General features: G+C 41.8%; 1 protein-coding gene across 4 annotated transcripts in view; it reads left to right on the top strand.

The window, feature by feature from the left end:
• Positions 1-17,362, top strand: part of kirrel1b (kirre like nephrin family adhesion molecule 1b) — a 73,993-nt gene extending 56,631 nt beyond the window's left edge. For 2 of the 4 annotated variants that reach the window (XM_079348433.1, XM_079348432.1), the window contains exons 5-15: positions 1,065-1,215; positions 1,874-1,979; positions 2,893-3,041; positions 3,770-3,897; positions 4,374-4,500; positions 5,785-5,885; positions 9,164-9,380; positions 10,774-10,881; positions 12,765-12,892; positions 13,520-13,594; positions 14,447-17,362. In XM_079348433.1, coding sequence (XP_079204559.1) covers positions 1,065-1,215; positions 1,874-1,979; positions 2,893-3,041; positions 3,770-3,897; positions 4,374-4,500; positions 5,785-5,885; positions 9,164-9,380; positions 10,774-10,881; positions 12,765-12,892; positions 13,520-13,594; positions 14,447-15,079 — 1,923 coding nt within the window. In that variant the 3' untranslated portion in view covers positions 15,080-17,362. Of the gene's footprint in view, positions 1-1,064; positions 1,216-1,873; positions 1,980-2,892; positions 3,042-3,769; positions 3,898-4,373; positions 4,501-5,784; positions 5,886-9,163; positions 9,381-10,773; positions 10,882-12,764; positions 12,893-13,483; positions 13,595-14,446 lie in introns of all 4 variants that reach the window. The other 2 variants (XM_079348431.1, XM_079348430.1) reach the window with 1 other exon arrangement.
• The last annotated feature ends 2,871 nt before the right edge of the window (positions 17,363-20,233 follow it).

Here is a 20,233-nt window from a genome sequence, read left to right as displayed (position 1 = left end):
ACCGCTGTGCACGCCGTACACACTTCGTGAACGGGTTCTAAAGCTGCTCGGCACATCATGCCGCCTCCAGAATCTTAACAAGACTGAGTTGCATGTTCGTATTGTGCTGGAAAAGATTTATGTCTAATGTTTCATTGCCACTCCAAATGAAAGGCAACATTAGTTGTTGTCTTTTCCATTTTTGTACAACTGATAAAGAAACCGTTGAAATCATAAAATGCCATAAAAAGTCGTCCACTGAAAACCAAAGAGGCCCTCTTCAAATTAGATCACCGCTTCGAGCTTTATTTGTCTGCCTTGTACGCCTTTAGGACAGTGGACAGGGTCAGAGATCGGGGGATTTAGAGAGTGGGGAACAAGATGTGGGAAATGTGTCCCAGGCTGGTTTTGAACCCATAACGCACACGCACTGACCGCTAGGCCACCGACGCCCTCTGATCCCAAAGTGTTTTTTAAGAATCTAAAACAACATATAAGTGAGAAAAAGCAGAAAATGGTTGTTTTATTCAACGAAACATTTCAGCATCAGTGTGTTGCGTCTCTGCTTCTTTTGAAGTGTTCCGCTCTCATTAGAAATGCACATCTCAGTGTCATTAAAAAACTCGGATTTCTTGTTGTTAATTGAAGGAACATTTTGTCGGCAGTTATTTTCCTGCACCAACATTAAACTCCTGCACTTGAAGAGAGACAACAAAACACGACTTTCTACAGAGTGTCTCGTTTTTATTCATCTTTGCACTTTTCAAGTTTCTTCTCTGTTCATGTATTAACTTCTTGTTACCTTCAGATTGCTCTTTATTTTCCATTTTGTGCTTTTTTTATCTTCACTCTTGGCTTATTAGTAACCCTCTTGTGTCCCCTCTTTCTATTTCCTTTCTTCTCGTATTCCTCCCATGATCCCTCTCCTCCTTTTTTTGTCCTTTCCGTCCTTCTCCATCCACTCTGCTCCTCCTCCTCGTCTTTGATCTTCCTCTCTTCACTCCTCTCCTTAAATTCTGCTTGCACCATCCTCCACTCACAACCCTTTTTTTCTCCCCTTCACTCCTTATTTCTTCACCTTGTAGGAGGTTCTTCCGGACAGGAAGAGGGTAACGACCAGGAGCTACCTTCCCATCACGCCAGCAGACACTGACAGTGGCCATAACTTCACCTGTGTGGCCAGCAACCCTGCGGTGCCGATGGGAAAAAGAGCCACTGTTACCCTCAACGTCCACCGTATGTTGCCCTTTTTTTCCCTGTCATAGTGGATCAAGCTATTGGTGCCAGACGGTTTGTGTTTAGACAACCAGTCAAATCAAGCTAGGATCATGTGATGCCCCAGCATTTGTTGAAAACCAAGACAAATATAATCTGCATGTATATTCATCAGTATACAGAACAGAGACTCTTTAAGGTTTCCTCTCGCTCTCTGCCTTGATTTGGCTCTCTCCTTCTGGTCAGTCATTTTCTCGCTTTCCGGTTCAGCCACTTGATTTTCTTCAACATTTGGAAAACTTGAAACTTTTCTTTGTTTCAGTGACGTCCCCGAAGAGAGACTTGAGGACTGATTGCTCACAAGAAAATGTGAACTTTGAAATTTCAATCAAGAAGATTGATGTGTTTTCGAACCCAATGTAGTTAGTAATTCCTGAGAAAATAGCTGCAGTAACCAGTGCTGTGTTAGAAAGGCTGCAAAGGAGTGAAACATCCGATTTTATTAGGAAATTTATAGAATGTTTGAATTATTTGTGAGGGAAATCAATCATGCTGCTTGGGACTGAAAAGACTGAAACATTACAGCTGTGCTATATACTCTTTTTTTTTTTTCTTCTTCTCGTGTCTTTAGTCGTATATTTATCTATATATGTGTTTATATGTGTTTCCCTCCATGCAGACCCTCCTATGGTGACCCTCTCCATCGAGCCTCGGTCTGTCCTGGAGGGCGAGCGAGTCACCTTCACCTGCCAGGCGTCTGCCAACCCTCCCATCATGGGCTTCAGGTGTGGAAGACCGAAAAGTCAACACCTTCAAAGTTTAATACCTGGACCATATTTTAAGATAATTCGTTTTTTCGGGTCCGAGTGATATTAAGGTGCAAAGGTTTTCAATTTCGATCGGTGGATGCTTCAGCTGGCTGCTACGAGACAATCCGTGCTGTCTGCAAAATCATCTTTCAATGCTCACACACCCAGTCAGGCTGCGTCTGCGTGCTTGTTTAGCTTTGTTTCAGATAGACTCTGATTTGTAGTCAGTGTTCTGTAGCGCTAGTGTTACATTAATTCAAACTTCAGAGACCAGACTGCAGTTGTGTTTAATGCCAATAGATTTACTTTCATCTATTCCAATCTTCTTGTAACCACCACCTGGAGCTGATCCTGAATCGTAATTTCTGCTTGCAGAACAGAATTGGTGAAAGTATTGAACAATTGTTCAATTAAACATTGACTTTTATCTGAAGTGACAGCACTGAGGCAGGGAAATTGCTAAACGCTAAGGCTTTAATTCGTCAGTGGTTTTAATCTGAGATTCCACCGGAGGGTCCCAGTGTGGGAGCTCTGCCAGGTACTTAAGCACGGAGCCTATTGAGTGTATATGAGAATGTCATCTGATGGCAGATGTGCAATATGGTTGAATGATTTTGAGCTATATATCTGGTGAGATACCGAATCCCTGACAGAAAATAAGATAGATTTATTTCTTCCACTTGCATCACTCCTGCAGCTTTTGACATCAGCACTTTCTGAATGTTAGTTTAACAGCTTTAATTGATAATATAGAGACACTCATTGTCTCATAGTGGGAATCTAGTATTTGGATCACCTCCAAAGAGCGATTAAAACCCATCATGCTTCGGATATACGTCTCTGTCAAAGTGAAATAACACAATACTTGTGAAACGTGTGTCTCTGTCAGGTGGGCGAAAGGTGGCGTGCTGCTGGAGGGGGCCAGAGAGAGTTTGTTTGTCACCACAGCCGATCACTCCTTCTTCACCGAGCCCGTCTCCTGTCAAGTGTTCAACGCCGTGGGAAGCACCAACGTCAGCATCCTGGTGGACGTGCACTGTGAGTAGTCTGCAAAACCCTCCTGAGCTGAGTCAGACTTTCTGTTGTGATCTCGCAGCTAAGTGCATCAGTGTTTGTTTAAAGAGCCCCACTGCCTTCGTTTAGTGAAAGGACTCGAGTGTTGTGAAGAATGACATTTGTGTATGTTGGTCAATGCATCAGCTGTTTTTCGTCAGTGCTTCAGGAGCTTTAGGAAAGCAAACCACAACATGCACACCTGTCAATCAACTGAGCCACACCCCTAAAAATCTAAACTGCACTAAAAAAAACAGGATAGTATAAAATAAATTCCCCCATATCCTGTTTACAAATCTTGAAATTAGCTTTAGACTGTTTTAGTATGGGACCTAATTGGGAATCCTTGGCTTTTGCAGCCAGCCTCTAGTGGACACTTTAGGAACTGCACTTCTGCATTAGTTTCCGTTTTCATCATTGGAGGTTTCCTCCTGGATAAAACAAAGAAAAATCCTGTCTGCACAGAATATTGGATCAACAGAGGAGAGGGGACCTGTGTTACACTGATTATAGGTTTTACTCTCCAATCTCACCAGAGTTTGAAAAGTTCCACTCGGATAAGTTCTTCACTGAATTAGGGACCTAATGTATTTTTAATCTTTTATAGATTTGTGGTGTTCTAGTCGGAACCTAGACTTCTTCTCCACTCCGACTTTTAGTTTCAATGATTTATTTCTAACCACAGTTTGTCTCTCTCACTCTGTCACCTTCAGTCGGCCCGATACTGGTTGTGGAGCCCAGACCAGTCACTGTGGACGTGGACTCTGATGTCACATTGAACTGCAAGTGGTCCGGTAACCCCCCACTCACCCTCACCTGGACGAAGAAGGGCTCCAACATGGTGAGAAGGAGCCATCTAACCATGGCATAACATTTGACCTCAAAGTCACATGTGAAGTTTTTTTTTTTTTGTTTTTTTTTACAAAACCATCAAATTTTAATATTCAGAACACAAGATATATGAGGGTAAAACCCCAGTTCCAACCTACGTATATGAATATCCGAGAGCCAGACTGCATAAATGTTTGCTCAGTTGCAAAGCAGACGATTAGAAGAGAGACTCAGTCTTCATATCTTAAATCTTTAATTCATGGCTAACAAGTGAAGAAAAGCTCCAGGAAAAAAAAAAACCTAATGGAGCCTGCTGAGTAAATCAACATGTTTTATGAATTAAATATAGATCTCCCTCCCTCTCGTCCTCCCGCTCATCCCCCCCTTTCTTACCATCTCTCTGTCTGTCTCTTCACAGATCTACTCTCCCACTCTTTATGCATACTTAAACTTGTGTAATGTGTGTGTGTGTGTGTGTGTGTGCAGGTGCTCAGCAACAACAACCAGCTCTATCTGAAGTCAGTGAGCCAGTCGGATGCAGGCCAGTATGTCTGTAAGGCCATCGTGCCCCGCATCGGAGTGGGAGAGACAGAGGTTACACTCACTGTCAACGGTTAGTTTGCTGTATAATTACTCTGCTATCAATGACAAAACGGACTCAAGAAAAAGTAGAATATGTGGAGCAGTCATACCCACAGCTGAGTCTGACTACATGGTAGATGATGTAAAAACGTTACCTCAATAATGTGTTTGAATAAAATAACAACATGCATGTTTCTAAATCTCTGCCATAAAGTCGATCACGCCTCCCGCCTTGTATCATGTCAAACCTGTCTGACTCATTCCAACACAAACCTGACCCAAACTCAACAAGTATTTCTATGAGCTTTAAAGACAATATTTCAAAGTCAAAACACTGACCCAAAGACACCAGCAAGTACTTCATAAGTCAACACTGATTCACTACAACCTGAGGGCCAAAACGAAGCACAAATACATAGTTCTTAACTCTTTGTGCACTGATCGGGTGTCACACACACCAAAGGGAGAGTGGGGACATTCGTTGGAACAGCCTTGTGAAATTGAAGGTTCCTGAAGGCTTGATGAGATAGTGGCTGCTTATTCCGAGGCATCTAAAACAATGAAACAAACTTAAACACAACATATAGATAAGGAACGAGGAATAGAAAGACAGGCACAAAGGAGCGTCATTAAAGAAAGTTACCAAGCTCTTAAAATAAGATAATCCTTTATTCATCTCACAAGCGGAGAAATTTACAAAATGAATACAAAGGTGTGTTAATTTAAAATATAAAATGCTGTGTGCGGTATGAGGTAGCGGGCTGACATTCCTCTCTGATTATCATTTCTTTGCACTAGAAATCATCTGTTAATATACAGATGTTAATACAGAAGTGTATTCTGTTGAGGTTTGGCGTGCTCACGCTATTTCTTAAGCCATCTTATAATGGCTGATTTAATCAGTGAGCAAAAGCTGTCATAGCTCTTACTATATCGTACATCATGATGCGGATCAAAGAAGAAGAGACAGAGATGTTCTTTCTTTAAGATGACAACCAACAAACCTGTAAGTCCATCTCATTTCCCCAGGCCCGCTTCCTTTGAAGGAATTCCAGCTCTGGACCAAAAAAAAATACTCTAAACCTTCAGAGACATTTTTTCTTTTTTAAGCTGCTAAATTAGCACCAATGAATACACCTGCCACTTGCTTAGTGTTATAAACTTGGATGGTTATGTAGAAAACTCCAACCAGGCTTTCACAAAGTCAAACATGTAAAGACTGGTGGTCCATAGATTCAGTTTTAAAAGGTGACGTGTTGTTTAGTGCTTGTGTCGTTCTCCTGTAGTAATCCAAACGTCTTTATGTCGTCTTCAGGCCCTCCAATCATCTCCAGTGATCCAGTCCAGTACGCTGTCAGAGGGGAGAGAGGAGAGATAAAGTGTTACATCGCCAGCACCCCCCCACCTGATAAGATTGTAAGTCCATCCTCGGAAGTTGTAATCTGCTGCGGAGGTGCTCGACCTTTTCAGATTGCATCTTTTCCTCAAACAGAATCCTGATAACAGCAGCTCCTTGTCCACCCTGAAAACAAAAATGATTTTTATTCCCTTTCTATCTAAACTCTCGGCGCCCCGAGTGGCATGGACCTCTGATTCTGTAACGAGTATGTGTGAAGGATCTGGTCTCCCCTCTGGTAAAAGGTTCAAGAGTGGCTGAGCTGCCAGTGTGTTCGGACGATATGACAGAAATACACAAACTGAACCATGAAGTGTTGACATGGTGGACACAGTTTCTGCTGTTAGCTTGAGTTAATTAGCTGGGGGGCAGTAGCTCAGTCTGAAGGGACCTGGGTTGGGAACCGGACCAAATCTGGAGTTCGGCCAGTTCACTTACTAAGCATCGACGACGTGGCCTTGAGCAAGGCATCCAAATCCCCTCTCTGCTCGGCCGCTCTTTCATGTGCAGCGCCTTACAATGGCGTCTCCCCATTAGTGCATGTCCATGAGATTCTGCTCCGTGTGTGTGTAGCATGTCTCAATTACAGAGTGTAAAAGTCATTTCCCCTCTTTGGATTAATAAAGTACAGCTTCGCCCTCTAATTAAGTCTGGTTATTAACAATTACATCTGGTTAATAACAGAAATATGATTAGTTGGTCTGTGATTAAAGGACCAACAAAAGCCACACAAATGCATTCATGCACAAGCTAGGTGTATGAAGTCTCATGAAAGACTATAGCAGCATATAAGTGAGCGGTAAGTGTCCTTTCCGAGCTCTAACTCCGTCAGCTTAGAGCAAAAAGGAAAGCTGTCCTACTCTGCAGAAGGACAGGGTGTCTCTCAGACTCAGTCAGAACCAAACCTATAACTGGTTCATCAAGGGACAAGAAAAAACGTTAAAGGCTCTGCCTCCCATACTGCTGTTTATGACTCTAATTTCTGCATCCAAACTCACCTCATACCTTTTTTTAATGTCTTTTATGATCTTTGCTTTAAGAAACTTGAAACTCATATCTTATCTCAGGCTTTATAAGAAAGTGGCTCCCAAACGATGGCTCCAGCATACCTCCGTTTAACTCGATCCGTCGGGCATGCTGACCGAATTGTTGAGCTCACAAATTCTGCCACTTTTACAATGACACTAAATGTAGAGTCATTGTAAAAACAGAATCAAATCAGTGATTCTCTGTAACCAGGTAGATGTAGGTACTTCTTTTTTAGTGGTCTCTCTTTACTGTAAGATGTGTGAGATCCCCATCTTGCTCTTATCGATGACTTCTGACACGTGTGAAAAATGTAAATCCTTAATCAGAGAGTAATGGTTTTTTTTTGCACTAGAAATTATTTCTGTCAGGTCGCTCTTGAAGAAAGCTTTAGAGGTTCTCAGGTTGTTTGTTTTCAACATAAATTGCCATCAGAATAACCGAAAAAGTGTCTATCATAAGGTACGTATGGTGACTTTAAAACCTCTAACTGTTACTTTACAACATGAAAGGTTCAGTGCACAATCCATGCTGTCTTGATTTTAGAATAAATTGGACCAACCAGCCGAACTGTTCCAATTCAGTGAACCCTTTCCAAGTGGTGGCCATCTTTTCTTGACAGGGAAGTGTTCACACAGATTGCCTCAGCAGCAAACTCTAATGGAATAGACTCCTGAAAGTGCAGCCGCCGCAGCACTGCGCTGTGTTTTCACTCCTCCTTATCTTTCTCTGCATTACATTAGATTCAAAACGAATAGTTTGGTGTGTGTGTGTGATATAAACCTTTGAAAAGAGGGTAATACCAGAATTCTCATAAATCACAATTATGAGCCGGAAAATGGAAATAAATCCAGTAAGGACATTTGAGTTTGAAGGCTGGAACGAGTGTGAGGGTGAAACAGATTGAAACGAGAGGCAGAGAGATGGAGGGAGGGTAAAATTCTGTACCTTTCAGCGTCAATTATCCAATTGTGCAGCGCCGACATGACAGAAATCAGAGCTTTTAGAAGCTTCAGCCCCCTGCCGCAGTGGCAGAGAGCTCCGAGCGTATAATGTGATATGACATTATAGTCCTGGCTTAATGCAGAGACACAAAGACTTATAAAATATGGAGTATGATGCTCTGTGTGTGTGTGTGTGTGTGTGTGTAAAAGAGGCAATGAGAGACTGAAAAGGAGAAACAGAAGGTGCTGCAACAAAATTATTTTGAGAAAAAGCAATAAAGACAGCAGGATGAGAGATTTTTTTTTTTTTTTTTTTTAAAGAGGCAGTTTGGATTTTGAAGACGAAGCAGGAAAAGATGGTTGTAGGGGGGAAATAAACATCAGAGTTCGGCTCTCTTCTTTCTGTCATCCTCTCTTGATCACGTTCACCTTTTTCACTTTTTTAAAATCAGGTTAAAAGGAATATTAGTCTAACATATGGCTCTATGTATATTTGATATCACCACGCTCCATATTTAATATCCTCAAATTGCTACCTCAGCAGGTTTTAAGTAGAGGAACCCACTTGAGTTTTTATCGCCCGTACTCTCTTGCTGCTCTGTGTGTGAAATATTTCTTTCTCTAACTCGCCTTTAAAAGCTGCTGCAGATAGTTAGGCGTGAACCCCACCAGGAGGGGAAGAAAAAAAGTCGTTACCGCGGTGTGAAGATAAAAAATAATCAGTTTTTCTTCAAATGAATTTCCTGCCCAGACTCGCTTAACCTTTCTTAGCTACGACCCATCTGTTTGCTGAACGTTTACCTTTGATTGTGTGAGTGTGTGTGTGTTTGGGTCTGCATGTGAGTCACTCCGGTTAATACAACAGAAGATAAGATAAAGGGAAATCAGCATTATTGATCCCTGAGGGGAAAGAGAGAGATTGCAGCAGTAAATAGAGAAGTTTGGATAAAAATCACACAAATAAACATATTGAAAGTTGTGTCTTGGTACATAGCTTAAATCGCCTCCAAGAGATTCGGCCTACTGTGTTGATTAGCGACAGATTTACAGATTGACTAATGTTTGAGAGTACTGATGTGGCAAGCCTTTGATCTCGACTTAATCCTACACTGACGTGGACTTACTTTTCCGTTTTAATGCCATCCTTTAAAGTAGCAGATCACAGGGACGGAGGATTGGAGCTTTTTTGCATAAAGAGTGCTTTCTAACACTCGATCTCATGTTTTCATAACTTCGTGTTCCACTTCTTACAGAATTCAAGTTCAACACGTATTCATTGTGAGAAAATGAATGAAGGCTAATGAGCCGGTGTGAAACGTGTGTTTCAGGTTTGGGCGTGGAAGGAGAACGTGTGGGAGAAGGAGAAGGGCACCCTGATGGAGAGGTACACGGTGGAGCAGAGTAAACCTCCATCGCAGGGCGGCGCCGTCCTCTCCACTCTCACCATCAACAACGTCATGGAGTCGGACTTCCACTCGCCTTACAACTGCACCGCCTGGAACTCGTTTGGACCCGGCACTATGATCATCACCCTGGAGGAGACGGGTACGAAAAAATATGACCTAAAGAGTGAAATAACAGAAACGTACGAACGATTCCTGTGCAACATCGTCATGAGGTCATAGTTCACCAAACTTTGCTCCTATTGTGAAAGTACAGTGAATAGTTTTATTTCCTGTTACTTTATTTTGAATCCATTATCAGTTTATAAAATTAAAGTGGAAAATGTCGATTAATATGGTCTAGTTTGCTTTTATAGCTCGCTGTGGTTTTAATGTCAGCCAGTTTGATGAGCAGTTAAAAACTCCTCCCAGTAGCTTTAAAATATCTCTGCTGATACATGAGAAACAGGACGTTCACACTTATAAGCTCACTTGGCTCAGACTTCCCCCGGAGTTTCCCCAAACAGACCCCTAGCATTTTTTTTTTATACAACAAGGCCGAGTGTGCTGATGTGAGAACAAAGCAGGATATTGTCCAGAGAATTTAGCTCGAGCCAATAAGAGGGCGGAGTGACGTTTATATATCCTGTTACTGCTGCACGGTGCATAGACCACTACGATCTCTGTGCACGCAATTAAATGACTGCATTATGTTTTCTGATTGATTTAAAGGTACATTTACTCATCATAGAGCAGACTCTGTTATTGTTGTTTCGTCTGCTACTTCCCTTTTTTTTTTTTTTGTTTGTTTGTTTTTTTCACATGACGTCTTACCTCCAGAGATATGTTCACAGCCAGGTCAGGAGAATCTCCAGAACAATCCTCCCAAAACCATCTAGATAGTAAACGACTTAAAAGAACAATTTGCAATATTTTTTTTTTTTTTGCACAGAACACATTTTTATTTAAGTGACAGTTTGAAACTTTCTGTATCTTTAGTGTGTGCGTGTGTGTGTGTGTGTGTGTGTGTGTGTGTGTGTGTGTGTGTGTGTGTTTTATGCTCTCCTCTCCGTTACAAACTGAAGTACCCTTGAGCAAAGCTGTTTGTCGGTGGCCTCAGCTGGAGGACACACAGGAGAGATAAGAGTGTTAGGAGTCCATTCTGGCTGGATCCGTGTTTTATTTTGAGAGCTCGCTGTGTCACATTACATTGAGAAAATGATTTCTTCATGCTCTGTCAGTCTTATCTGCCTCTTATTCTTTCAGCTGTCAGATTTCGCAGGCTTCACAAAATCTACCAAAACATCTCAGAGAGAGAGAGAGAGAGAGAGAGAGGGAGGGCGAGCGTGGATTTGTACCTCCATGTACACTAACAGTGTTTTTATCCCCTGTCTGAGTTGCACGCCTTATCAACATAAGCAGCCCTCAGAGATCCAACATTAAGCTACTGTAGGACACAACAGGATTTACGCTTAGACAACGCAGGTTTCTGTTACAATGAGGCAGCAGCTGTCCCTCAACCCCTCGACCCTTTCCTCCGCTTGTGTTCGTTTCAGATATTGTTCCGGTGGGAATTATCGCTGTTGGTACGGTGGGCATCTCGATTCTGCTGCTTATGCTCCTGCTGGCGGGCGCCTTCTTCCTCTACCGCCAACGCAAAGGCAGTGAGTGCACACACTGGTTCCCAAACGTGTGCGTTTGTGGAAGCACACACTCACGCTGACGTACATGCCGTATGTGTCTGTCAGTCTTCCTTTCTCTCGTCCTTCTTCTCTCCCTATCTGTCACTTTCCCCGTCTGAAAGAAAAGAAACACACGCCAGCGTTATAGCTTTTTATTCAAATGAGATTAATGAATATTCATACAACATGGCAAACTGCCGTAAAAACGCCTACTGCATGTTGCTCTTGTCGTTCGACTGACATGCAATTGTGTGATGATTTTTCAAAATAAATCGTATTTATGTTCTGCTCCTACACCAGATAAAGCACACAAACAACGAGAGCATTTAAAGGGTGAATAGTGTTTAAATTATGAATTCCTATATGTTATTTATACAGCCCGCGGCAATCCAGTTAGCATTTATGAGCTCAAACAAACCAGAGAGAGGAAGAGAGAACATGTGGTGCCTTCAAGTTGTTTAATTTTCAGCTGTTCCACTGCAAACACAGAATTGGGAAAGACAATGAAGGTGACTGGCAGAGTTCCCCAGAGGGATTTTCGAGGGATAAGAGTATATTTTTCTGCTTTAAAGCTGATAACGCCACAAGAGAGAAGATATCATGTGGAAATAGAAACTCAAACAAACATTGTTGTGGCTGCAGATAAGCCGTCTCTCATTTGTTGAACGATTCAACTCAAGACAGCACGAGACTTCAGCCGCCCCTTTGAGGTTTCAGCTGTTGGGAGATTATTGTTTCTGTTGACAAGTATCGACTTCACTGTGAGGATAGTATATCCTCTCAAACAGGGAGTGTTGTCACCATAGGTTACATGAGGCAGTGTTTAACCCAGAACTAAACTGGTTTTATGCCCCAAAAATCCTCATTTGGGCCGTGATGCGGAAGTCTGTGTGACTAATTTAAATGAAACCCTTTTAATGAAATGGCATTAAACTTGTTTAATCTCTACCTGTGCATATTTAACCTTGTGCTGCTGCTGCTGCTGCAGCCTTTATGTTAATTTGACGGCACTCAATTCAGACTTGTGTCACATTACAAGGTTAATAAGATTGCTGTCGTGACTTTTATGTTAAAGTGACTCTGGCACTTGTTCAAATATGAGACAAACATTTAAATGTGGCTGCAGCTTACAGTGCAGTAACGAAGTTTTCTTTGAGGTAATGGCGGAAACAAAATAGATGAACTGGAATATGTCTAAGAAGTGTTTGAATGTTTTTAAGTCAGCTGTTCAGGGACTTACAGTGCGTACTGTTTCTGAGTGACGAAGTCTAAAATGCTTTATCAATATTTAAAAAACTCTGATTGTGCATTTCAAAAGATGAAAACTTAAAGCACCATTAAGTGTTTTTTTCAGGTCAAGGGAAAGGTTGTATCTGCACATTGTTGGTACAGTATAATAGTGGCAGCTCAAAAAAAAAAAAAAAACAGCAATACACACACCTCTCGCTAACGAAAAAAACAAAAAACAGCAGCGTGTCTTGGCAAACGACACGGTAGGTTGAAAGTCTGAGCCATTATGTTGGTTTCCCATTTAAGAGCCATCATTGTTAGTTATTTCAGCACACGCAGAAAGTGGAGTTTGTTGCCTTTGAGGAGATTTCAACCTAGAATTAAAAAAAGCCGAATACAGTTATAAGATCTGCTACAAAATCTTCATCTTCTTAATATCCAGACATCCCTACCTTTTGAGGCCGCCAACTCGCCTAATCGATGAAACTTAAATCAATAAGAGAAATTAAGGAGAATTCACACTAGACTGTTACTGTTGTTGTTTTGATTTCCTCTTTAACAAGGCTGTGAAATAAATCAATCATTCATCTTCACATCGACCTCCAGTATGACCTGAGGTTGTGTTTTTCTTCCAGGCCGACGGGGTGTCACCCTCGGTAAACCAGACATCAAGGTGGAGACGGTCAACAAAGAGACCCCCAGCCTGGAGGAGGAGACGGCTGATGTCTCCACGGCAACCCGGATGGTCAAGGCTATGTACTCCGTGAGTAGACGCCCATATCTGAGTCACCCGAGGGCCGAGGAGAGGAGGCGTATGGGTCAATGGCCTTAAGTGCACAGACATCGACACAAAGGCCACGAAACATAGCAGGAGAGGCGCGCGCACACAAACACACACACACACACACACGCAAACACACATTTTCACAATTAAAAGTTCAGGCACAGTCAGTGAAATAGAAACACATGTGTAGAGCCTGGTTGCAAACAAAGAAGCACATAAACCACATTTAAAAATGCACAAACACACACACACACACACACACACACACACATGGGTACACCATTAGGAATGGTAGACTTCATGTGCTCGCACAGAGAAGAGACAGACACACACTTCCTGAGACATAGGAAAACATCCAACACCAGCAGTCGTGGAAAATCAAGCATCGCGGTTCCAAAAGTCGGACTTAGGCCGCGTTTCCAACGACTAATCGTTTTTCGTCTTCCTCTCTCTTGGGATGAAAAACCTGAAACTCTGTTTTCCTCTCCCCTCTCTCTCTCTCTTCCTTCTCCTTTCCTTTTCTCGCCCATCCCTCTTTCCGTGTGTGTGTTTCGTTGTTTGATGGTTTAGTTTCTGCCCTCTGTTTCCCTCTCTCCCTCCACTCAGCCATTCAAAGACGACATGGACCTGAAGCAGGACATCCGGAGCGAGGGGGACACCCGGGAGGAGTACGAGCTCAAGGTCGTGGTTTCTTTCTTTTTCTTTTTCTTTTTCTTTTTCATCTTGAACTGTATACCATGCATGATGCACAATCATAACATATTTCATAAACGCGTGGTCTTATCAATCATAAAGTGCTAATTACCAGTTTCTTGAATATCCTCAGGTTTACGATGTACATCGTAGTTATGAGATTGTTTTTTTACAAGCACCACTTGCGTAGTCAGTGTTTGTGGTTCTTCAAGCATCATTTCCAGGATTCTGCTTGGCCGGATTAATCAGCTCTTTTAATCTGGAGTGGGGTTACAATCTTCTCATAATCACAAATCCCTGTGCGCTAATTGAAGTTTAATTACAAAACATGATACGGTATTAAAAAGTGAACAAGGCTGACGCAGAAGGGCCATCAGTTTCTTTCTCGTGGACAGCAGGGGGCGATAAAAAAAACATGTCTGACTGATGAAACCAGATGAAAAAAATCCCCCACTTTCAATTTAATTAAATACCTCAGTTAAGATTTTTGGCTGCTGCCCAGGTAAGCCTCCTGTCACATGGAAACAAAACTATATTTATCTTGGTGAAATGAAGGTCTCTCATATGTATCATGTTCATACACATAGTGTGAGCCACATAAAGCATAAAGCATGAACAGCAGCACGCCTCCAACTGCACCGACATCTCCACCCTTACTGTAGCAGCAGTGTGTAATGTGACCGACAACATGATGCATTTACTATTTAAGAAGTACGCAGTTAGAAGCATGACGCGCTTAAAGAGCTAATTGAGGCACAAAATCTCTCGTCCAATGTTTGTTGCTACTCGTGCACATTGCACTTAGGATTCAAGGGCTCATAGTTCCCCCTCTGCTCACAGGATCCCACCAATGGCTACTACAACGTCCGAGCCACCACCCACGAGGAGGCGCGCCCCCAGTCCCGTGCCATCCACTACCAGGGCGAGTTCCGCTCCCCGAACACGAACAGCCGACCAGAAGGTGCCACGTCCAGCGGACCTCCAGCCGCTGCCAGCGGTGCTGTTCCCCCCAGCGGTGTGCCAGGCTCAAGAGCAGGCTGCTATGACCCCCGCCCGCCTTCCAGGATGTCCCACGCCACCTACGCCCAGTTCAACACCTTCACCAGGGTGGCTCAGAGCCAACAAGCGCCTCCCAATCCAGCTCTTCAGTCGCCTGGAGATTACCCTGGAGACTGTGGTTTGATGGACAGCAACACCCAGCTGGCGTATGACAACTATGGATACCCCTCCCAGTACCCAAGCTACCGTATGGGCTTTGCTCCTCCACCTATAGAGGAAGGTCCGGCCTATGAAATGTATCCAACAGGTCAAGGGACCGGACCGGGACCGGGGCCAGGGCCGGGTCCGGGGCCTGGACAACAAAGTCCTGAAGCAGGACTAGGGCAGTATGGAACCTCCACTCGTTTCTCTTACTCGTCTCCGCCCTCTGACTATTCCCAAAGACAAACACAGCGGATGCAGACTCATGTTTGAGAAACCAACACAGACAGCAAGAGCTTAAAAAAAAAAAAAAAAAACATTCAACAAACCTTAATATGAAAACACTTCATTATAAGCAAATCAACTTTTTGTGTTTCCATAGCATCAAGTGCATGGGATTCGGTTCAATTTCTGAACCAACAAAACACCTCAACGACGCACAGCAGTTAGCAGCATCACCTATAAAACAGTTAGCGGCAATACATGCAACACGTGCAAAGGCGACATTCACACACAACAAGACCCTCTGTTGCGTGCAGTGTTTATGCTACAAGAAAAGCAACAGCGAGAGCCACAATCATAAGAGACAAAAGGAGAAGAAGAGCACTTTGAGGGCAGTAAGAAGAAGAAGAAGAAGAAGAAGAAGAAGAAGAGCCAGGAGCTGCGAGTGGAGCCGAGGAACCATTTCTTCTTTCTGAAATCCTCTTCTTACTCCAGGATCATCTCCCTGCATCAGATCTTCCTCCCAAACCCATCTCTGTAAATAAGTGCAAATGGAGATTTGGGTCATTTTGGAGTTGTTTCCTTGTACAAACCTAAGCAGTGGGATGCAGTACAGTGACCTACAGAAAACCTTCCAATAATCCAACACGTTCTGACTCTTAACATACCGCAGAAAAAACACACTCATACACACAGAGCTTAAAAGACTTATTTGTTTATATGTATTGCAGCAACAGGGCAGCTCAGACAAAAAAAAAATATCTGGCACTTTTTGATTCTTTTTCCCCTCATTTAAACCTGCCCAATGCGTACGAGATCTACCTTGAATTAAGTGGGACAGAGTTTCTTAAAAGGGGTGTTAGGAAGTGACCGGAGTGCCAATGCTTACAGTATGTGCTAACACACAAGCTATTCATGTGTGTCGTCTTTTGTAAAATTGGACAATGAGATTGCTCTGGACAAAGAGGTTTTGTACATGCCACATCTGAGAGGAAAGAAAACAAGCAGTAGCAAGCTCGTTCTCCTCTTCATCGCTCATTTTGTATCATCATGACGCATTCCTAAACCTAACATTTCACTCAAGGTCATTGCTGTGTGTTATACGTTTTTTGTGAAACGAGGTGTTAAGGGGGTGCTTTCTCATTTAACTAAATTCTGCAATTTGTACAAAAAGATACCTCCCCTACCCTCAAGTGTCATTTGTTTCTCTCACTTGCACAGTAGAATAGCTCTTTTTTCCATATTTATACGGAAATGTATGAAAAAAAATTTGCATTCAGAAACATTTTATAGTATTTTTATAAGGAGTTGTGGACCAAAGGTTCAGCATTTTGGGTGAAACTCACTTTTTAATGTGTATGTGGAGACGCGATCGTTAACTGGAAACATTTTAAGTTTCTCTAAAAAAAAACGATGGATGGTGTTTTTCAAGTGGATGATGTGTAGACTAAAATTAGAACATTTTGAAGAGCTTCTTTCCAAAAATGATAAATATCTACCAATCAGTTTGATGGATATCTCTTTTTGGCTTGAAACCCTTTCTTTGACTTCCAGTCTTCTGACTGGACTGCCTTTTACAAACGTCGACGACATTCAAAATGATGGATGAAGATCAAGCAGCTGCTCGCTTTGAGCTGTGCTGAGAACTTTGTAAGCAAAGAGAAGGTTCAAGTGTCTAACATATCAAAATGAAGGTACAGATGGTTCAATCTAGCTCATATGGTACTTTGTACATTTATATGTAAGTATGCTGGTTTGTTCAATGCAACAGAAAATTTGGTGGCATTTCTCGTCTTAGATTTTTCCTTTTAAATTGTGTCCGCTTTGGTTCACGTGATTCGCCTGTAACAGCATGGGTTCATAATTATCAGCCTTTAAAATGTTGCTTCTCTACTCTGATTTCTAATGATGCAGCTTCTGTAAAATATCCCATTTCAATGAATCTCCATCACCTCATTGTAAAGCCTGGATTTTAGACGTTCCTTTGGACTGAGACGTTTCAGATGTGGACATGAAATTGAATATGCCACCGGTGTCAACACCCAAGCACTGTGTAGAAATTTACCTCCAAGCTGATTGATTGGATATCCATCTAAATTCAGTACTGGGTTACAGACCGCCACCATTTGATAGCTTTTATTTGTGGTTGTAATAAAAAGTGGGTTGACATTAAAACCCAACGTTGGCTTGTCAATAACGAACAGCCCTGATGTCGGTTCCTTTTCTCTATTTTTTTTTTTTTTCAAAATTTAACTGCAAAATTGGTCAAAACCAAAATGTTTGGTTGACAAACAGCACTGGACAGACATTTACTTATGGTTGGAATATATTAGCTTAATTGTTGTCTTCAGAATGGTAGACATTTTATTTCGGTCGGAATTGAAAATTTTGGGTGTTAACCAAAATCCAACTCCTAACATTGGACTGACATAAAATTATGATAAGAAAGAAAAAGTGTATTAATGTTAAATCCCAGGATTAGATTAACAGCGCCATCCTTTGTCAACATATGAATATAAGTTCAAAGTAAGCGATGGTCATTTACCTCAAACATTAGACAGACATTGAATTGTGGGTGCAAATAAAAATCAGGCTGATGCTTGATGTTAATTACCAACATTTTTATACATTTAGAATTTTGTTTCCACTTTTACAAACGTTAACAATGTGTAAACGTGGAAATACGACAATTGAAAGATAGTTGGAAATTGAATCAGCATGATTTCAAGAGCCAACATTTTGACATCTATAACCAACCTTTACAGACTATGATTTTGCTTCAAGATATAAATCAAGTATCCATCAAAACCCAACGTTTGCCTGACATCAATCTCTGAGAAAGCAGCTTAGCACAGGTGTTGTTTGATCCATTCAATCAAATCTCCTCTTTTGGCCTGATTCTTAAATCCTGTATTGTGTGTTAAGCAATTTTCAACTTACAGAAAACCTCTCAACTTAATGAAGCCATTGACCTAGCATTTTCTTTTCTTTTGGACAGTACTTTGTACAGAACATAGAACCTAAAATATCTCCTTCGAAAAATGTTCAAACTGCTGCGAAAGATCATCATTCAGAAAGAAAACACAATATTAATGAGTAAAAGAAACAACGTTTTGGCCAGATTTTGTGGGGACATTTTCTGGATGCTAATCGCTACAAGACTTAATTTAACCTCTGTCAATATCTGGAAATGTTGTGGTGCGGCGTGAGCGCATCACTGAAAACATTTCTCTTAACAAGCTATTTACGGGAAAAACAATTGACACTGTATCGTCTGCCATAAAGTTCCCACGGAGTCACGTCGGCACACTGAGCTGTTAAACATGAGTTAATTCAAATGATGAGGTTGCATCACAGAAACAATTGTTTTCCTGTTTTTCGTTTTAAGGGACATTAAATGATCTATTATTTAGACTTTTTTTGTTTGGCAGAAACCACAAATTGCTTACACATTTTATTCCAAACGTTTCTTTCGGGCATCTATGCTTTATCGGATTGTCAAAGTAGGACTTAAGGCAACAAAGATTTCCCCACTTCTCTTTCCACCGTACATTTTAAAGCAGCTTAAGTTATAGCAAATGACACCGCGCTTCATAAAGGACCAGAGGCTGCGAAGTGAAGCCAGAAGTCTCAGCAACTTTACTGCTTAATCATTGAGTCTTTATATTTATCAGCCGCTCTATCAACCCCTCACAGATACAGTATATTATGGTAATTTTGTGCTATGGGACTGTAAAACGTGTATTTATTGCCCCTATTTTGAATAAACACTCTCAGAAAGGAAACCTGAGCCACGCCACTCCTGATTAGAATATCAGATGAAGCCTCGTAGCTCCAAGGTCACTATATATAAAACATTTCAGTAGTTATGGGGAGAAGAACAGCAGATGGAGCGCCCTTTTAAATTTATATGGTTATCACAGGCTCAGTGCTGCATACTATTACCTCTTTACAACCTTTTTACAGAGTTGTAGCCGTGCAAGTATTTTGCATCTGACTTAAAATGTCATCTCGACCTTGTGTAGAATGAGAACATTTGACACTGATGAGGCACTGAGGCCGACAAAAACACATCCAGACCTTCCAGGTACTCCGTCATCGTCGTTGCTTCAGTATTTACATTAAGACAGGACGCGGAAAATGCCAATAATGCAAAACAGATGTCAAGATTTGGTTGAAAAATGGAGGAAGAAAGTAGAAAGACTTGAAGGGAATCTGGAATCGTTTTTACTCCACCGGACTGTTTCACGTCTTTTTCATTCTCTCATATTAACAACCGCCTGTACCAAGTCGACTTCATATAACGGCATCACATCATGGAAAAACCTCTCTTATATTGTTTATTGTAATTTTCTTTAAGATGAAAACATATGGAGAAAGTATAATAGCTGTGTGTATGTTGAGGAGGGGGGGAGGGTCTTTTTTTTTTCTTTTACAGAATATATAGTTACATGAGGTCATAACATCAACCTCTGCGTTCTTATATTTTATGTCAACTTTCTTATAATAAAATATTTCATTGACTTATTTTATGTTTTATCACGGGGGGGGGGGGGAGAAATGACTTCAGTTAGAAGTGTTTCAGATTTTATATGATGTGTTTTATTTGATTAATCAAAGCTGCTTAAAAAGATATACACGTACACACGACTCCTCAGCCAGGCCACAAATAGTCAAAACTCTGTCTCAACTAGGCCAAACCAGGCTAGAAGCAGGCCGACACTGCCGCTCGCTGCTCTGTTCCCTGCTGTGCTGTGCCATCCCGGCCAACACTGACTCAAGTGGCTCGATGTCCATTTTTACCTTTTGCAGTGTTCAGTGAGTGCCAAAAGACTGTGCGGGAAAAAAAAACAACAACTGAGCAGACAAACTAATGAAGCAGCCATTTGTGTTAATGGGGTTTATGTGGCTGTATGCTTGAGGGTGATACTGTATGTTTGAGTGTGCGTGTGCTATATCTGCTTCTGTCTCACTTATGTGCTGTATGCATCCATCGGTGGACATGCATGTGTGTGTTTACGTGTGTGTTTGCAGCCTGTGACGCCAGTTTTATTCATACCATTTGAAATGTGTTGAGACTGCTGACTGGAGAGATTAGGGTTTGACTGATCGGGAAATGTCAATCAGGTCACAGTTTTGGTGTCGTCTGCTGGTATGATGGAGTTTCCTCCTGACCACAGCTACATAACCTTTGATAGGGATACA

This window comes from Symphodus melops (assembly GCF_947650265.1).
Source record: "Symphodus melops genome assembly, chromosome: 7".
Classification (NCBI taxonomy): Eukaryota; Metazoa; Chordata; class Actinopteri; order Labriformes; family Labridae; genus Symphodus; species Symphodus melops.
This window is presented reverse-complemented; position numbering and strand designations above follow the sequence as displayed.